The sequence below is a fragment of the Artibeus jamaicensis genome, unplaced genomic scaffold (assembly GCF_021234435.1).
Source record: "Artibeus jamaicensis isolate MK-2021 breed Jamaican fruit bat unplaced genomic scaffold, CSHL_Jam_final scaffold_1019, whole genome shotgun sequence".
Lineage (NCBI taxonomy): Eukaryota > Metazoa > Chordata > Mammalia > Chiroptera > Phyllostomidae > Artibeus > Artibeus jamaicensis.
In genome coordinates, this window is record NW_026522025.1 from 36098376 (window position 1) to 36115890 (window position 17515).

The 17515-nt window shown below is 32.4% G+C and overlaps 1 protein-coding gene across 1 annotated transcript in view; it reads right to left on the reverse strand.

Annotated features, from left to right (window-relative positions):
- Nucleotides 1–17515, reverse strand: part of HFM1 (helicase for meiosis 1) — an 88694-nt gene that overhangs the window by 45745 nt on the left and 25434 nt on the right. The window contains exons 13-19 of the mRNA XM_037154422.2: nt 12977–13020; nt 12771–12872; nt 12238–12383; nt 11235–11329; nt 9636–9769; nt 8842–8889; nt 5821–5901 (exon numbers count right to left, since the gene is read on the reverse strand). Coding sequence (XP_037010317.2) covers nt 5821–5901; nt 8842–8889; nt 9636–9769; nt 11235–11329; nt 12238–12383; nt 12771–12872; nt 12977–13020 — 650 coding nt within the window. The remainder of the gene's footprint in view (nt 1–5820; nt 5902–8841; nt 8890–9635; nt 9770–11234; nt 11330–12237; nt 12384–12770; nt 12873–12976; nt 13021–17515) is intronic.

A 17515-nucleotide genomic window follows, 5' to 3' on the forward strand; every position in this document is an offset into this window, starting at 1 on the left:
AGTAAAGTTAAAAAGACTATCATTATGAGAGATATGGCTTGATAAACATAAGTTTCATCATACCTAGGTTACTTTACCAGCTTCTTAATATAAGGTGAGAATAACAGAAACGCATATCTCATATGTTTATTATAAAGATTAAATGCAATAACACATGTAAAGTATTTAGCACAGTGTCTAACATTCAGTGTTGCCTACTTCTGTTATCAAAACATGATGAATGATAGACTACAGAGGCCCTGAAAGAGCCTTGAAATGCTATTAAAGGAGTTTACATTTTGGATTTGATTTGTAAAATAAGAGAATCACTTAAAATTCTTGAGCAATATTTTAAGTAAATTGGAGTTTTAATATAAATTGTTTTAGAAACAGAACATTGGGTTGGGTAGGGGTGTGGGTAAAGTGGGGATAAGTAAATGGAATTCATTTAAAAGGTTACAGGTTTCAATTACAAGTTGTCAAAAACATTAGAAAGAATTTCAGGTCTTGTAAGAAGAAAATGGTGGGAAGAAGAAAATGACATACTGCTTCTCAAGGAAAGGCTAACATTTATGTATGTACTACAAGTTTTGCTGAAGGGAAGAATTTGATATTCCATCAGACTTAGATAATTCTATGGTACAGAAGACAGAACTAAGAATCAGAAATAAAGAACTAGCAAGGCTAGCTTAAAAGCCACTTTTTCAATTAGGAGACTGGTGAATACATTCAGCCAAAATGTGAGTAATTCAGTGGTTCATAAAATGGAGCTTCTGAGAGCAGTATGTGAGACATCAAGAATGTGGTTATCAAGGGAACTAATACATTAAACTTTAGGGTATATTTGAAGATGTTCTTCTTATCCTAAGTGTTTATAAATTAATATAGGCTATCTCCCTGCTAGAAAAAATGAAAGATCTTGGTAAAGAATGAAAAGAGTTTTTAAAGATATGCAAATGAAGAGAAGAAATAATGAGGCAACTTATTATCAGTATAGCTATTGAATGATGAATATACTTATAGTAGCAAATTCAGGATACTTCAAAGTAAAAATTATCTAGTTGGGGTTGGGGTAAAGGTAGAGGCTATGACAATGCACCTCTCACATCTCCTATTACAAGAAGTGTCTCTGACCGATGGCCCCAGCTGCTATGTTCTGAATGTATCACCACATTCATACCAAGATCACACTTCTCAAAGACACACCAAACCAAGGACTGAGAGTGGCAGGAATATTAGGCTAGGTCTGTAAGATAAAGGACTCCTCTGATGAGCAACTTCAACTTGAAGATTCCCCATCAGCTTTGCCAAATGCTTTTAGGACTGCAAATTCCTCTTTTTTTCCTTTCTTTTCTCCCTCCCTCCTACAGAGGTTCCATCTGCAACCCAGTTTATTAACTTTTCAAGCCTCTTACAGTTACATGACATTTTCAGACCATTAACCCTTCTTAAATTCACACAAATTAATAAGACCTGGATTTTAAGCCCTTCTCTTGTACACATTACCAGGCAGAATAACTAAAAAACTCAACAAGAACATAAACATACAAAAATTTTATCTATGTTTTTTGTACATATGACAAATTTAAAAGCAAAAATTATGTGAAGCAGAATTAAAACACAGAGGCTAAGAATTTAAATACAAAAAGTAAATATGAAAGAGATAAAAGAAAATATTAGCAATATATAGGGATAAGAAATCACAAAAAGAATTAATTAGAAATACTATGTAAGGACTTCCATCTACATTAATGGCAGGCTAAGTAATTATGAGTCAGCCCTCCTGCTTAAGGCAGCTAAAATAGCTAAATGAAATGCAGAAATTATCTTTTATAAAGCATCAAACGACTACTAAGATATTTATCTAGAAGAGGGCTTAAAACCAAAGGGATAAACACATACAAAATTTTACAAAAACTGACCACAAAGTGGACCATAAACCAAATCTCAACAAATCTCAAAAGACTGTAATCCTACAGAAAATGTTATCTGATCACAAAGCAACTATATCAAATATTAAGAACAATAACAAAAACAAAAAGGTAGAAAAGGTAACTTTAAAAATCACCATACATACAGAAATTAAGAATTACAGTTGCAAAAAATCCATAGATAAAAAATAAATCATACTGGAAATTAGAAAATATAACAAACTAATTGATAAGAATACTACAACTCATTTCTATGGTTCTGCTCCCAATCTAGCTACCCTCTAGCTGTCCTTTTGTTTTAGGTGTGGTTGTTAATAACTGAGTTTGCTGTCCTTTTACTGTTCATCTTTTTTATCTTCTTTTTCTTAGGTAAGTCCCTTTAACATTTCATATAATAAGGGCTTGGTGATGATGAACTCCTTGAATTTGATCTTATCTGAGAAGCTCTTTATCTGTCCTTCCATTCTAAATGAAAGCTTTGCTGGATAGGAATGATGAGGGAGGGGGTGTGCAGGGTGGAGGGGAATGAAGGGGGAAATAGAACAACTGTAATGGCATAATCAATAAAATATATTTTAAAAAAAGAATACTACAACTCAAACCCAATAAAAGTTCTTAGCCTAAAATAAATATATACTGTTCTTGTATTTTACATACATATTTATTTCCTGTAAATATATGGTATGTGTATTCCTATAAATTCTTGAATTCTGTAAAACTACACACTAAATATCAGGGGTTATAAAAAATTATTGAAGCAAACAACTAAAAAATTCATACAACCTTGCAAAAAGAACACTAACCTAAATAATAATCATAATAAAAATACCATCATGGTTAAAAAAGCATGTTAAATTCCTCATAAAACTACACATACATAGGTATAACATGTTGTGGGTCTTTTTAAAGTAGTTGGATGATGTAGGGTGTAACAAGAGACTGCTGAATATAAACACAAAGGACAAAATGTCCAAAGAATAAGCATTGCATAATATATACTTTCAAGGCAAAAATACATGGCCAACCTAGGCTCAGAGGAGGACTGGGTAAAAAGACATCTATACAGAACGTATTCCTCTGAGAATTTAGCTATGTTCAGCTATATTTGTGCATTTTATGTTAAATTGCTAGAATAATGAAGTCAATATTATACTCCAAAAAACTTCTAATCATGAGTGCTAAAAACTATAAAACATTATTTCTCTCTTCTAAGTAGAATAAAAAAGGGAGCATAAGTAACTATCCAGATAATCAATGTTTGAATAATTTAGAACTGGTGAAAGGATACCTACAAGTTATTACAGGTCTGAAACAACCCAAAGATTTGAGAATTTCACTCATCTGCTGAAAGTCACCAGAATCCATGAAGACAAATACTATGCCTGTCAAAAGGAAGCTCTAGTTTTTGCCCATTGAGTATGATGTTGGCTGTAGGTCTCTCGTATATGGCTTTTACTATGTTGAGGTATGCTCCCTCTACTCCCACTGTGCTGAGTGTTTTTATCATAAATGGGTGCTGTACCTTATCAAGTGCTTTTTCTGCATCTATTGATATGATCATGTGATTTTCTCTTTCCTTTTGTTTATGTGATATATTATATTTATTGATTTGTGAATATGTACCATCCTTGCATACCTGGGATGAATCCCACTTGATTATGGTGTATGATCTTTTTAATGTATTGCTGGGTCTGGTTTGCTCATATTTTGTTGAGAATTTTAGTGTCTATGTTCATCAGCTTTCACTGGCGATATTGGCCTTTAGTTTTCTTCATTGTGTCTTTATCTGGTTTTGAGAAGCATGATGCTGGCTTCATAAAAAGAGTTCGGGAGTCTTCTCTCTTCTTGGATTTTTTTGGAATAGTTCGTGAAGGATGGGGGTTAGCTTTTCCTTAAATGTTTTATAAAATTCTCCTGTGAAACCATTTGGTAGAGGGCTTTTGTGTGCTGGGAGTTTTTTGATTTCTGCTTTGATGTCACCAACTGTTATTAGTCTGTTCAGGCTTTCTGCTTCTTCTTCACTCAGTTTTGGAAGATTATACTTTTCTAGAAATTTGTCCATTTCACCCAGGTTTTCAAATGTCTTGGCATATAGTTGTTTGTAGTAATTTCTTACAGTCCTTTGTATTTCTGTGGTATCTACTGTAATCTCTCCTCTTTCATTTCTGATTTTATTTGGGTCCTCTCTTTTTTTATCTTGATAAGTCTGCTTAAAGGCTTGTCAATATTGTTTATCTTTTCAGAAAACCAGTTCCTTGATTTATTATTGAGCTGTTCTTTTAGTTTCTATGTTGTTTAATTCTGCTCTGATGTTAGTTCCTTCTACTTGCCCTGGGCTTTGTTTATTATTGTTCCTCCTGTTCTTGTAGATGTAGGGTTAGGTTGTTTATTTAAAATGTTTCTATATTTTTTAGGTAGGTCTGTATTGCTATGAAATTCCTTCTCAAGACTGCCTTCACTATGTTCCATAAGTTTTGGACTGTTGTGTATTCATTCTCATTTGTTTCCAGGAACTTTTTTATTGCTTCCTTGATCTCATTCTTAACCCATTCATTGTTTAATAGCATGCTATTCAATCTCCATGAATTTGAGTGTTTTCGAGTTGGTATGTCCCCTAGAGCAAGGGACATAAAGGAAAGAATAAACAAATGGGATCTCATCAAAATAAAAAGCTTCTACATGGCTAAAGAAAACATCAGCAAAGTGAAAAGAGAACCTACTTTATGGGAAAATATATTGCCAATGATACCTCAGACAAGGGTTTGATCTCCAAAATACATAAAGAACTCACACCACTCTACTCCAGGAAGACAAACAACCAAATTAAAAAATGGGCAAAGGACCTGAACAGACACTTCTCCAAGGAGGACATACAGAGAGCCTAGAGGCAGCCATCAGAGAGATGCAAATTAAAACCACAATGAGATACCACTTCACACTGGTCAGAATGGCCACCATAAACAAATCAACAAACAATAAGTGTTGGCGAGGTGGTAGAGAAAAGGGAACCCTGGTGCACTGTTAGTGGGAATGCAGACTGATGCAGCCACTATGGAAAACAGTATGGAATTTCCTCAGAAAACTGAAAATGGAAATGCCTTTTGACCCAGCAATTCCACTGCTGGGATTATACCCTAAGAATCCTGAAACACTAGTTCAAAAGAACCCACATACCCTAATGCTCATAGCAGCATTATTTACAATAGCCAAGTACTGGAAGCAACCTAAGTGCCCAACAGTAAATGAGTGGATCAAAAAACTATGGTATATTTACATCATGGAATACTATGCAGAAGAAAGAAAGAAGGAGCTCCTATCCTTCACAAAAGCATGGATGGATCTGGAGAGCATTATGCTAAGTGAAATAAGCCAGGTGGTAAAAGGCAAATACCATATCATTTCACCTTTAACAGGAACATAATCAACAAAACAAACAAGCAAGCAAAATAGAACCAGAGATATGTAAATAAAGAACAAATTGACAGTAACCAGAGGTGTGGGGGAAGGGATAAAGGGGTAAAAAGGGGAAGGGTCATCAAAGAACATGTATAAAGGACACATGGACAAAGCCAAACAGGGCAGGTAGAATTGACAGTGGGAGGTGGGGATGGGTAGGGTGAGGAGGAGTATTGGGGGAAATGGAGACAACTGTACTTGAACAACAATTAAAAATAAAAATAATAAAGATTGGTAAATAAATAAATATATATATATATTGTAATTTTTAAAAAGAAGCTCTATAATTTTATAAATAGGATTGTTGTATAAGTTTATCATATTAATGATGACTCCCTGTTGAGAATGAAATCACAATTTAACTTTACCATCATCTAAATTCAGTACAACAAAATTTCGTATTTAGTTTTAAGTAAACAATTGTTAAATTTACTAGTAATGATGGAAAAATTACCAGTTGGTTTGAAATTAACACCTTCATCCATTGTTATCAAGTCCAGAGATGATAAATCATTCAGATTCTTCAAACATAATTCTGTTCAATTGTAGAAAACATATTTTTATTTTAGTGAAATAAGGAAGCAGCACAAAATAGAATTTATTGTTAAATATGCTAAAGTTATGTTTCTGTTCTTTAGTGGAAAGAACTGTAATTCCTATTTAAGCAGTAAGAAAAAAGCTCATTTAAATAAAAGCTGAGTGATATGCTAAAAGATTTTCTAACAGTAACAATAATACAAATAATAAAAACAACACTCAGTAAGCAATAAAATAGCATTTACAACTTTGAGCTTTTACAATAATATTTTTATTTCCTCATTTAATCCTCAAAATAACACAATAAGATAGGCAGCATTAATATTACTTCATGTACAAGTTAGGAAACAACAATAGAGAAGCTAAGTAACTTGCTCTATGTCTAAGTAACCACTTTGTTTTATGACTTTCAATAAGGGTAGTTTCCTTTTTTAACTTTTACCAAAGATATATACACACAAAATATAGAGTCAAATAGTTCTAAAAGAATTGTTCTAAAAAACACCAGTCTTTTCCCTCTTCTGGGTTTGCTACTCTTTTGAAGCAACCACTTATGACTATTTTAGCTGATGCTTTTGGTTTTTACAGCAGCATATCTGAAAATGCCACTATTTACTACGTGGAAGGAACCTCTGTAAAGGAAGCAATACAAGTTACTCTCTCTGATTGAAGGGGATCAGAGCAATTACTATAGTCTGCTGCTTTGAGTGCTCTCTTTGTCCCATGCTATGGAAACATTTCACAGGAGAGTGGGATTACCACAATCTGTTCAAACTGAAGTGGAGTAGCGGCTCACAAAAACACAGCCTGGAAGGCAAGGTTCTTTGGGAAATACTTTGGTTTACGAACATTGCTTAGGCAGCTTGATAGTTTTAATTGTTTTGTTTAGTAGGACTTTTGAAGTTTTTGCTAATTTTCTTATTACCCACTATTAACTTAACATTCAGTAAATTAATCAGCCAAAGAAGAATGTCTGTTACACGCTGAGCACTATTCTAAGCTTTAGGTTTGTAGTAGTAAGAGACAAGGTTCCTTCAGAGCTTTCTACTGAATAAAGCAATCAATATACAAATATAAATAATATAGTTTCAGGTACTGAAAAGTACTATGAAGGAAAATAATGCTGAGAAAGAACCTAGAGAATGATGTTTTTTACCTTTTAACTAAAGTTTATGTGTATTTCTGATATAAAGCTCTATAATTTCTGATATAAAGAATACAGTCATCCTAAATTTCAACGTACATAAATGCATCAGCTTTCCCAAGAAACATGAAAATTACCATTACCAACAGAGAAATCATTTTGCCTTCCTCTCTGTAGAGGTTGGCTTAAAGTCGTCCAGGAGAGCCTCTGTGAGAAGCTGATATTTGAACAAAGACCTGAATGAAATGAAGTGCAGGCCATGTAAAATTTGTGAGAAGAATTCCAAGAATAAGGAACGGATAGCACAAAAAGCTGAAGTGGAAACAAGCTTCATGTATGTAAGGAACAGCAAGAGAGCCAACTGCGAGACAGAATAGAATAAAAGAGAGGAAAGTGACAAAAGATGAAGTCAGTGAAATATGCAGAGATACCAGTAGGACTTCGTGGGCTCTGGTGAAAGTTTGGATTTTATTCTAAAAGTGATGGGGAGCTACTGGAGGATATTGAGCAAGAAAGTATCACCAAATTTAGAAACAGCATTTTCTACACTAAGGATCCTTTCTAAGAGATTTAAGGAAGGCCTCCAAGGACACCGAAACATTATATTCAGTTCAGTTATATAATAAATTGGGATATTAAATATAGGCAAAACTTAGCTACCCTATAATAACTAAAGATAAGGCAAATATAAATTGTGATTCTGCCAATTTAACAAAAGTTAAATCATTACAGTTATCAGAACATAACAAGATATCTCTTGGGACAATGTGATTTCTTGTGTGCATTTTGTCATTATAATCAATATATGCTTTAAGAACTCAATTATAAAATTGGGCATTAAAGAGAGGATAATACAACTATTTATAGATGTTTCTCAACAGCAGTGTTATAAATTTACGCTATTGCATATCACATCTTTCAACAATATACTTATGCTTTAGGCAATGTAATTTTACCATTTCATCTTTATTTCTGCATTTTTATTTGTCATATGTGTGTATCCAAGTAGAGAATAAATTAAAATTGACTAAATATTTTTAGTAGAGCTAGCATTTTTTTTCTTTTACTGGAAGAGAGTCACAATACAAAGAAGAGATAGCCATTTTTAATCCTAATAAATTCTCAACAATCTTTTGTTATTTTAAAAGATAGTTAATAAAATACTGAGTGACAAACTCAAAAATAAATCTGGTATTTAATAGGAATACATCATTAGTGCAAATTAGGATAAGAAGCCTATAACCAAACTAGGCTTATATTTCAATAAAAATTAAACTAGAAAAGAAAAATAAAGAGTTGTGTCTATATGTAACATTTTCAAAGACCAGAGTCATTTTAAAAATAAAAACAAATAAACCAGGTTAACATATTATACAAAGGAAGATATTCTTTTTTATATATATATAATTAATTTTATTTAGTTATTTTTCAAGAGAAGATATTCTGATAGAATTAATAAATAGACTGATTCAGGGAAAAAAAGTGTATGTGCCAAGCTTTATTCTGTATGAAAAAAACCAGTTCATGTATTCTTTTCTTTGAACAACAGGTTACTTTTTGTGTGTGTGTGTATGATTTTTTTATTTTTTAAATTTTATTTAGTTATTTTTCAAGTACAGTTTTTTGTCTATTTCTCCCATCCCAGCCCCCCCACCCTGAGAACAGGTTACTTTAAAAAAAATAATTCACAAGAAAAAAATAGGGAAAATAATTTACAAAGAGGATTCACTTTCGTAATACCTGATCTTTTTCATTAAAATATTAGAATATCATTTTTTAAGAAGTATATCTAACCTTGTAATTTTGCTTCAATTCCATCTTTGTTCAAGCCAGATGCAAAACCTGTACAAGTTATAAAAATTTATGAAAAATAAAATAGAACAGAATTCATCTTTATAGGCTCAGTTTATACTCTAGTTAGTTCCAACTAAATATTAAATAAAAATTGTTTAGGAGCTAAAGCAAGGCTTAAACATCTATAGAAAATAACCACTATGTTGAAATTCTTCCAATACACCAAATGGCTTCCTTTCCTTATGTGATTGTATAACAGATACCAGGAGTACTCTATGTACTATTTTTCCTTAGAAATCTGAATATTTTGAACCTGTGTCCATTAGGATGGTATTGCAACAAGTCGAATTTTAATTTGATATATAGCAATCTCAATTATGTTTATTTTATAATCTGTACCACATGAAAGGATCCTCTAGAAGCAACATAAGTAGGTATGTGTTAGCTTTAGAAGAATGAAAATTCCAGCAGCAACAGTAGTACTATATACTTTGATTTCAACACCAGTTCAAATAAAATTCAAGAATTTTTAATAATTATTTTACACATTTTTGTTATTTTTACAGTTAATTTTTTCCTAAAATATCTATTTTTAGTGGTGATTTCACCGACTAGAAGTGCAACATTAAGATGTCTCACTTTTGTCTATTCTTGCCTCTAAATGTACTTATGATTGTTGTTGCTTTTGTTTCTGTTACTTATCAATTTCTATAATCTATTTTATGACCTATTAAAATAAGTATAGTTCCAACTGACTTAAAAAAATTCTGACTTTTCCAAATGAAGTAACAAACCATAATGAGATGGATTTTTCAAGGCTCTGATATAAAGCAAAGTTGATCGTATCCATTCCAAAGCAATATTTACATCTGTGATGGTATGCAATACTATTTCTGCATTTAAATGCTCAATAAGATGTCTGTGCAAACTAATGGGGAAAAAAATCTTTGCATTAGTAATAGGTATTTTAATACAATAGCTCTTACTGTTTTAAACTTCAATGATACTTAAAATAATTCAATAATGTAATTGAATAATATAGTCATTGGTACTTTGATAATTCATTAAGATAAATTAATTTTCAAAAGTATAAGAGAAAACCATTATATCAGTTCAACTTTTAAAAATACTACAGATTTCTTTCCATTCCATGGGTCTAGAAGACATTATTGCTTTAAAAAGAAGTGGGGAATGACAACAAACAACAAGTGTTGATGGGGATACTTGTGCACTATTGGTGGAATTGTAAATTAGTGCAGCCACTATAGAAAACAATGTGAAAACTCCTCATTACCATATGACCCACAAATTCCACTTCTGGGTATTTATCTGAAGTAAACAAAATCACTATAAATTTGAAAATATATGTGCACCTCTATGTTTATAATAGCCAAGATATGGAAGCAACCTAGGTATCCATCCATAGATGAAATGGATAAAGAAAACATAGCACGACATACATAGAATGCAATGCTACTCAGCCATAAAAGAATGAAACCTTGCCATTGGTGACAACATAGATGGACCTAGAGAGTAGTACACTAAATGAAGTAAGTCGCAAAGAGAAAAACAAATATTGTATTATTTTACGTATATGTAGAATAAAAAAAAAAAGCAAAATGAAACAAAAACAAACTCCCAGATACAGAGAACAAATTAATGGTTGCCAGTGGGACAGAGATAGGGGATTAGACAGAAAGAGGGAAGGGAATGAAGAAGTATAAATGTCCGGTAATACAGTAAGCCATAGGAATATAATGTATAGCATAGGGAATGGAGTCAATAACATGTTAATAACTATGTATGCTGATAGATGATTACTAGACTTACTGTGATAATCACTTGGTAAGGCACATAAATGCTAAATTACTGTTCTACACCTGAAACTAATATATGGTATGTTGTATGGCAACTATAATTAAAAATAAATTTAAAAAATAAAATCTTTTCAAAAAGGTAGGAAGGTAGGGAGTGAATTATATCCTATTTCCTCCAAGAGTATTATAATCAAATAACCGAAAGATCTCAGCTTGCCTATCTCATTAAACAAAATGTTAAGATATAAAGAGCTGTGAAAATTATATTCCTCTTCTTATGACTAATTTGTACTTTTATAACAAGGACACATGCTACCACATGCTAAGAAACATTGCTGAATAAAAATATTGTAGTGTTTTTTAACTATTAAATTTCTAAAAAAGACATAAAATTTCTAATTAAGATTATAGACCAAGTTTTAAACACATAGCTTAGAAAAGCCCCTAACCAAATTTCCTTTTAATATATTAAAATACATACCATAGGCTACATTAATAATATTTTTTGGATATTTAATCCAAACATTAATAATGTTTATCTTTGGCTACATTAATAATATTTATCTTTGTTATTACCTGCTTTCTACGGTGTCACTACAAGCTAACATCTGAATATACTTCTCTTTTGTACTTAACCGAGTCATAATAACTGCAGTAGCTGTAGTATCAAACTGGGGGGAAAAAGATACACACACACACACAGAGAAATTTAGTAAATGTGAGCACATGCTGACACCAGTCCTCTTCAATGCTCAAGACTTTGATTTTATATTAAACAGTCCCCTGTCTTAAATAACAGGTCAAAAAGGCCTTAAAAATGCTTCTAAATTTGAATGTTAACTGAAAATTTATTAAAAATCTTCCAAGAGTATAGATGTAAAAACACCATTTTGGTTTCACTGTAACATAATTTTGGCAGTGGTGAAATCAAAACAATCTTGGATAACTGTATAGAAGTTGTAATATTTTGTGTAGTTTACATATAATCTAATTTATCCTATAAAAATTATATTTTTGTTTAAAACAATGTTTTGACATTCTTAGAAAAGATATTTTCCCTAAATGTTTCCTTAGAACCTATATGAATGACTTCTTTACTCAAGTATTTGTCAGACTGGGATGTTTTGTTATGTGTATGAGTTGACTTTTTATTGTCACAATACCCGGGGGACACCAGTGGTATTTTGTGCTAGGATCCAGGGATGCTACATATTCTGTAGTGCACGATTGACCTACATAATGAAAAACCGTCCCACACAAAAGTGCCAAAAGTATATCCAGTCAGAATAAAATAAAAAAACAAAATAAAACCCTCAAAACCAAGAAAACCTTTAAGAGCATACACATTCATAAACCCAAACATTCAGCAACCAACCACTGACTGGAGGGAGTGTCTTTTTTGGTGAGACTTGTTTTACTTCTAGATTCTTTCATTAAAGCAGATTTTCTGTGACATTTATTTTTAAACCTAATTCAAATATGAAAACTTAATCTTTTGTTTAACAAAAATACACAAAAAAGAATTTTTCTTTTTACTTTGTCTTTAAAATGTTACAAAGAGTAAAATACTGTGACTTACTTGAGGTCGGCCAGCTCTCCCAATCATTTGTAGAATATCTGTTTCACTGTACTCTTCAAACATCCCTCCAGCATAATGCATTGTAGATTTTATAATTACTAAGTGAGCAGGCAAATTTACTCCCATAGCTAAAGTACTGGTAGTAACTGCATCAAATTAAGGAATGTTACTTTCAAGACATATAATATTAATGCTTCAGATAGACTTTTTTTTATAAAAGACATATTTTTATAAACAAAATAGAATCCCATGTAGGAAATTTAAAATGAAAAAAAGCATTACAATATAAAATTATACATCTTTTAAAATTATTAAATTCTTACTTTTTGTTCAAGTTGCACTATGGTCAATAACATGATAAAGAACTAAAACGGCAACAAGTTTACTATAGCATGTATATGCAGGAACACTTACATAACATTGGACTTGACAAAAAGCATATATAAGTGAATACTTGACTTTTTTTCTTTTATCCTCTTAAAAATAATTTTCCAAACTATCTTATAATACCCACAAAAATATTTTTTACTTACAAAGAGCTGGTAGATCTCCAACAGTAAAAGCTCCTTCAACTACTTTTCTATCTGACAGTTCCATACCAGCATGATGATAAGCAACACCATGTATTAAGAAATCTACAATGGAAATATGTCATGTTATGTACCACTAATATTTCATCAGCAATTGACTCTTTTTAACTATAGCTGAAATACTATGTAACAGTTACCTCTAAACCTACCTCTCAGTTTTGAATCTCTTATGGAATATGTACACTTCTGTAACCTATTTAAAAATACCATAAAATTATTGAGTTATTCTCATGAATATCAACATAAACTCTTAGTTTATTATTTTAATCTTAAAGATATAAAAATATTTTCATAATATCCTTATTTGAAAACCATCTTTAAAAAGTAGATAAAAATCTAACCTTCATACTCAAAAGTCCCTAATTAAAAAATTTAGCAAAAATATAAAATAACCTAATTTAAAAAATGGGCAAAGGACCTGAATAGAAATTTTTCCAAAAAAAAAGACAAACAAATGGCCAAAGTACATTAAAAGGTGCTCAACACCACCATTCGTCAGGGAAATGCAAACCAAAACCACAATTAGATTATACCTCGTACATGTTAGAATGGCTATTATCAAAAAGATGAGATAATAAATGCTGGCACGGATGTGGAGAAAAGGGAGCCCTAAGCCTTGTTGGTGGGAATATAAACTGGTACAGCCAGTATGGAATACAGCATCGAGGTTTCTCTAAAATTTACAAATAGACCCAGCAATCCCACTTCTGGGCTATATCCAAATGCACAATCAGTATCTCAAAGAGGTATCTGTACCCCCATGTTCATTGCAGCATTATTTCATAACAGCGGAGTATAGAAACAACCCTAAGTGTCCACTGACATATGAATGGATAAAGAACATGTGATACATATAAATGACATGGAATATTATTCAGCCTTAGAAAATAAGAAAATTCTGCTTTTTGCAACGACATGGATGAACCTGGAGGGCATTATGCTAAGTGAAATTGGTCAGAAAGAGAAAGACAAATGCTGCATGGTATCACTTACATGTGGAATCTACCAAAAAAAAAACCAAAATAGAAGAATAAAGAAAGTTGAACTCATACAAATACAGTAAAAAAAGTGGTTGCCAGGGGCTGGAGAGTGGGAGAAAATTCAGAGAGGTAGGTAAAATGATACAAACTTAAAAAAAAAAAAAAAGAAGTCCCTAATTTATCAGCTGTAACAGTGAAAGTTCACTTTTAAACCAGGAATTTGAAACACTCACTTTCCACAGAAAAAAAACATTATAAATGGTGATTATGTTCATGGGTCAAAATATAAGCCTACTCCTATAATCTGCCTGAAAAATATTTATAGTAATAACAATTTTTAAACCTCTACTATATAATTAGTAAGTAATAAAGAAGACGGAAATAAGAAATAGTGGTTATTGTGGTCTGAGATATGGCACTTAAACTAGGTTAGAAGAGAAAAGGAAGAGATTTTCTTGACAATTTGAAAAGAAATTCTGGGTACTTTCGAAGATTTTGTAGGTTGGTAGGGTTGGTTCTTAATTATATCTACAAACCTCCAAATTTTCAGTTTTCTATTTCCTTGTTGCAGATATGACACTAGCAGGCTTTTGAAATAACATTCACAACTTTTTTAAAGGATCCATAATGTAATAAACAGAGGAGAAGGGAAAGGACATGTTAGTATTAAGTACAAACTATGCGCAACACACTGTTAGGTATCTTAGATATGTTATCTAATTCTCACATTAATATGGTGAGATAGATAGTTGATTCCCATGTATCCAACCCTGATTAAGCAACTGAAGCTGAGAGAAGTGAAGTGATATGCCCAATGGTACCCTGCTAGTAAGGTGGCAGCACTGCCATTCAAATCTGGGTGTTTAACTTCATGCTGTTTCTCATACCAGCATTGTATTCCTGAAAAAAACAGGAATTAAAAAATTAGGATAAAGAAAGAAAGAAAGGACAAAGAGCAAAGAAAGAAGGGAAATGAAGGAGAGAGAAACTACCCTTTAACTAGGTAAGAGTAAGAAATGAGGAAAGGAATTATGACACATTTCTGTGTTAAAAAAAAGATTATCTGGAACAAAATGAGCTAATTTGTCTGCAGCAGAGAACAGGATAATAGGGAAAGGATGAAATGAATATTATTTCTGGGTTTTTTTTAAGGATTTTATTTATTTATTTTTAGACAGAAGGGAGGGAGGGAGAGAAACATCAGTGTGTGGTTGCCTCGCACACACCCCCCACTGGGGACCTGGCTAGCAACCCAGGCATGTGCCCTGACTGGGGATAGAACCAGCGACCCTTTGGTTTACAGGTTTGTGCACAAGCCACTGAGACACACCAGCCAGGGATGAATTAGTAAAGGTACTTATATGTTACCTATTTCAGTTCCTTACATAAATAGGTTTGGCTAAAAAAGGCTAATTATTTATTAAATATTTATCTTGGGAGGCCATTAGTTATCTCTGTGAATGATGCCAACATTGCACAAGAATTCTGTCTTTTTAAACTGATTTAAAAGTTAATTTATGAGCAAGAAAATAAGTCTCATTTGACAGACACGTCTGTTTCTGACTAAACATCACATAGCCCAACTTTATCAACTGGCTCACTCACCCAAAAAACAGAAGGCTCCAAATTCATAGCTACTTATAGCCTGTTTACTCTATACCTATACTTTTCTAAAAATTCCAGTTTTTCCTTTACTCTATAACTAGTTTTATAGTGAACTGGTAAACTTGTTTTTGAACCCCTATCTTTGTTAAAAACATTTAGGAAATTAATAATCAAGAATGTTATAAAACCAAGTGCAGCTGGTATAAAAATTATCAATTATGACTCCATTACAGAAAAGGTTTTTACCAGAAAAATGACCTAATTGATGCATATATTCTTCCAATATGTTTGATCTGTGGCCACAAACAGCCAAGGAGTATTCTGACTAAAACTAAAGGCTCAGGAGACATTCTCACAATGAGTAAACTACCAATTAGCTTCCTGAAGTTAATCAAATATTTTAATATAATGAGGGGAGGGAAGGGGAATCCTGTGAATCCACAGGAACAAGTATAAAGGACACAGGGACAAAAACTAACAGGGGTGGAAATGGGAGGGAGGTGGGGAGCACTGGGGGGATGGGCTAGGATGGGAGTAAAAGAAAACTGTACTTAAACAATAATTAAATTAAAAAATTTTTAATTAAAAAAGAGAAATATTTTATTATTTAAATGCACAATATGAAAGTTATTTAATAAAACGCTAAAGAGGCCAGAGCCCCAAAAAGTGGGGCATGTTAGACAGATTTGGAAACCTCTGCAATAAAATGTGGGGCTTGGTAGACAAAAAGAAGCCTTGCAGGAGTTGGTAGAATGTGACTGGTTAAATGGGAACTGACGGAAGCAGTAGTGTGTTTTCCTAGTCTATACCAACTCAAAATGGCATTCCATTCCATTTCACTTACGCTTCTCTCAGGGAATGAAGCAAAAACAGAACATATAAATGAGATTCTCTTCAATTCTCTCTTCTATGTATTGTTTCTAGTAAAGATTGGCTGGGATATTTGATAAATATTCTTTGGAGTGTACAACAAAGAGGTGGACAGAAAGAAATCTATGGTATTATAATGGAGGCATCACTAATTTCATTTTTTCCCTTTCTGTCTGCCTCTCATACGCCACCTACTTTTTGGCTGTGAGCAATTTGTTGGTTTCTCTCACTCTCTCTGGTTCTTTACTGTATCTTATGCTTAATCCTGCTTTACTGATATTTGTCATAAAAGCATTACTCTACATGCTTCAAACCCTAAGACTTTTTTCATGTGGCAGTAACTAAGGGGGTCAAATTAAATCCTTCACATAGAAGTAAAATTATGAAAACAGTATATAGAGTACAAATAAATGGCTACATAGGTGATTCTGTATTAGACAAGTTGGCCAGGGAACCATCTTTAATGAACAGAAAGACAAAGAATGTCAGAAAACTAGAGAGATATCTTCTAAGCTTGATACACATCTTTGGTTGACAACATGAACAGAGGTGGAGGCCATGGGATAGACTGGTCCAAAGTGCAGGAAAGCACATCCCCCCTATACAAAAGTAGCTAGAATATCAATATTTGCTCATATATACATTTAATCATTCAATCCAATTTTAGTCTGAGGTCTATAACTAAACAAGTTTATTTAGTCCCAAGAGTTGTTATTAATTTTAACAATATGCTAATATTAATTAAGTAGTAACCATTTGCTGGCACTCTGGTGAGAACTACTAAGAATGAACTATAAATAAGATGACCATTAGTCCTCCTTTCCTCAATCAGTTTATAATCCAATGAACAGATATTAAAATAAAATTAATTATAGCAAGTGCTATGAAATAAAAAGTACAAATATCTATAAAAAGTAAATAAAGGGAAACTGAAGATCACTGAACACTTCACAAGAAACTGACATTAATGGTAAAATTTTAAGGATGAGTAAAAGTTGGGTAGAAAACAAACAAAGAATCAACAACAAAAAACATTCTAGGCAAAGAAAACAATGTAGGAAAGCCCTGTATAGGGCTTTCGGTTTGGTGCATTTATCGAACAGAGAGTACAATATGGCTTGAGTATAGTGAGTAATGGGGGAACATGGTCATGCGGAGTCTGGAGAATTATCCAGACACCACATTACACAGGGTAATGCAGGCCATATTAAGGATTTAGGATTTTATCCTAAA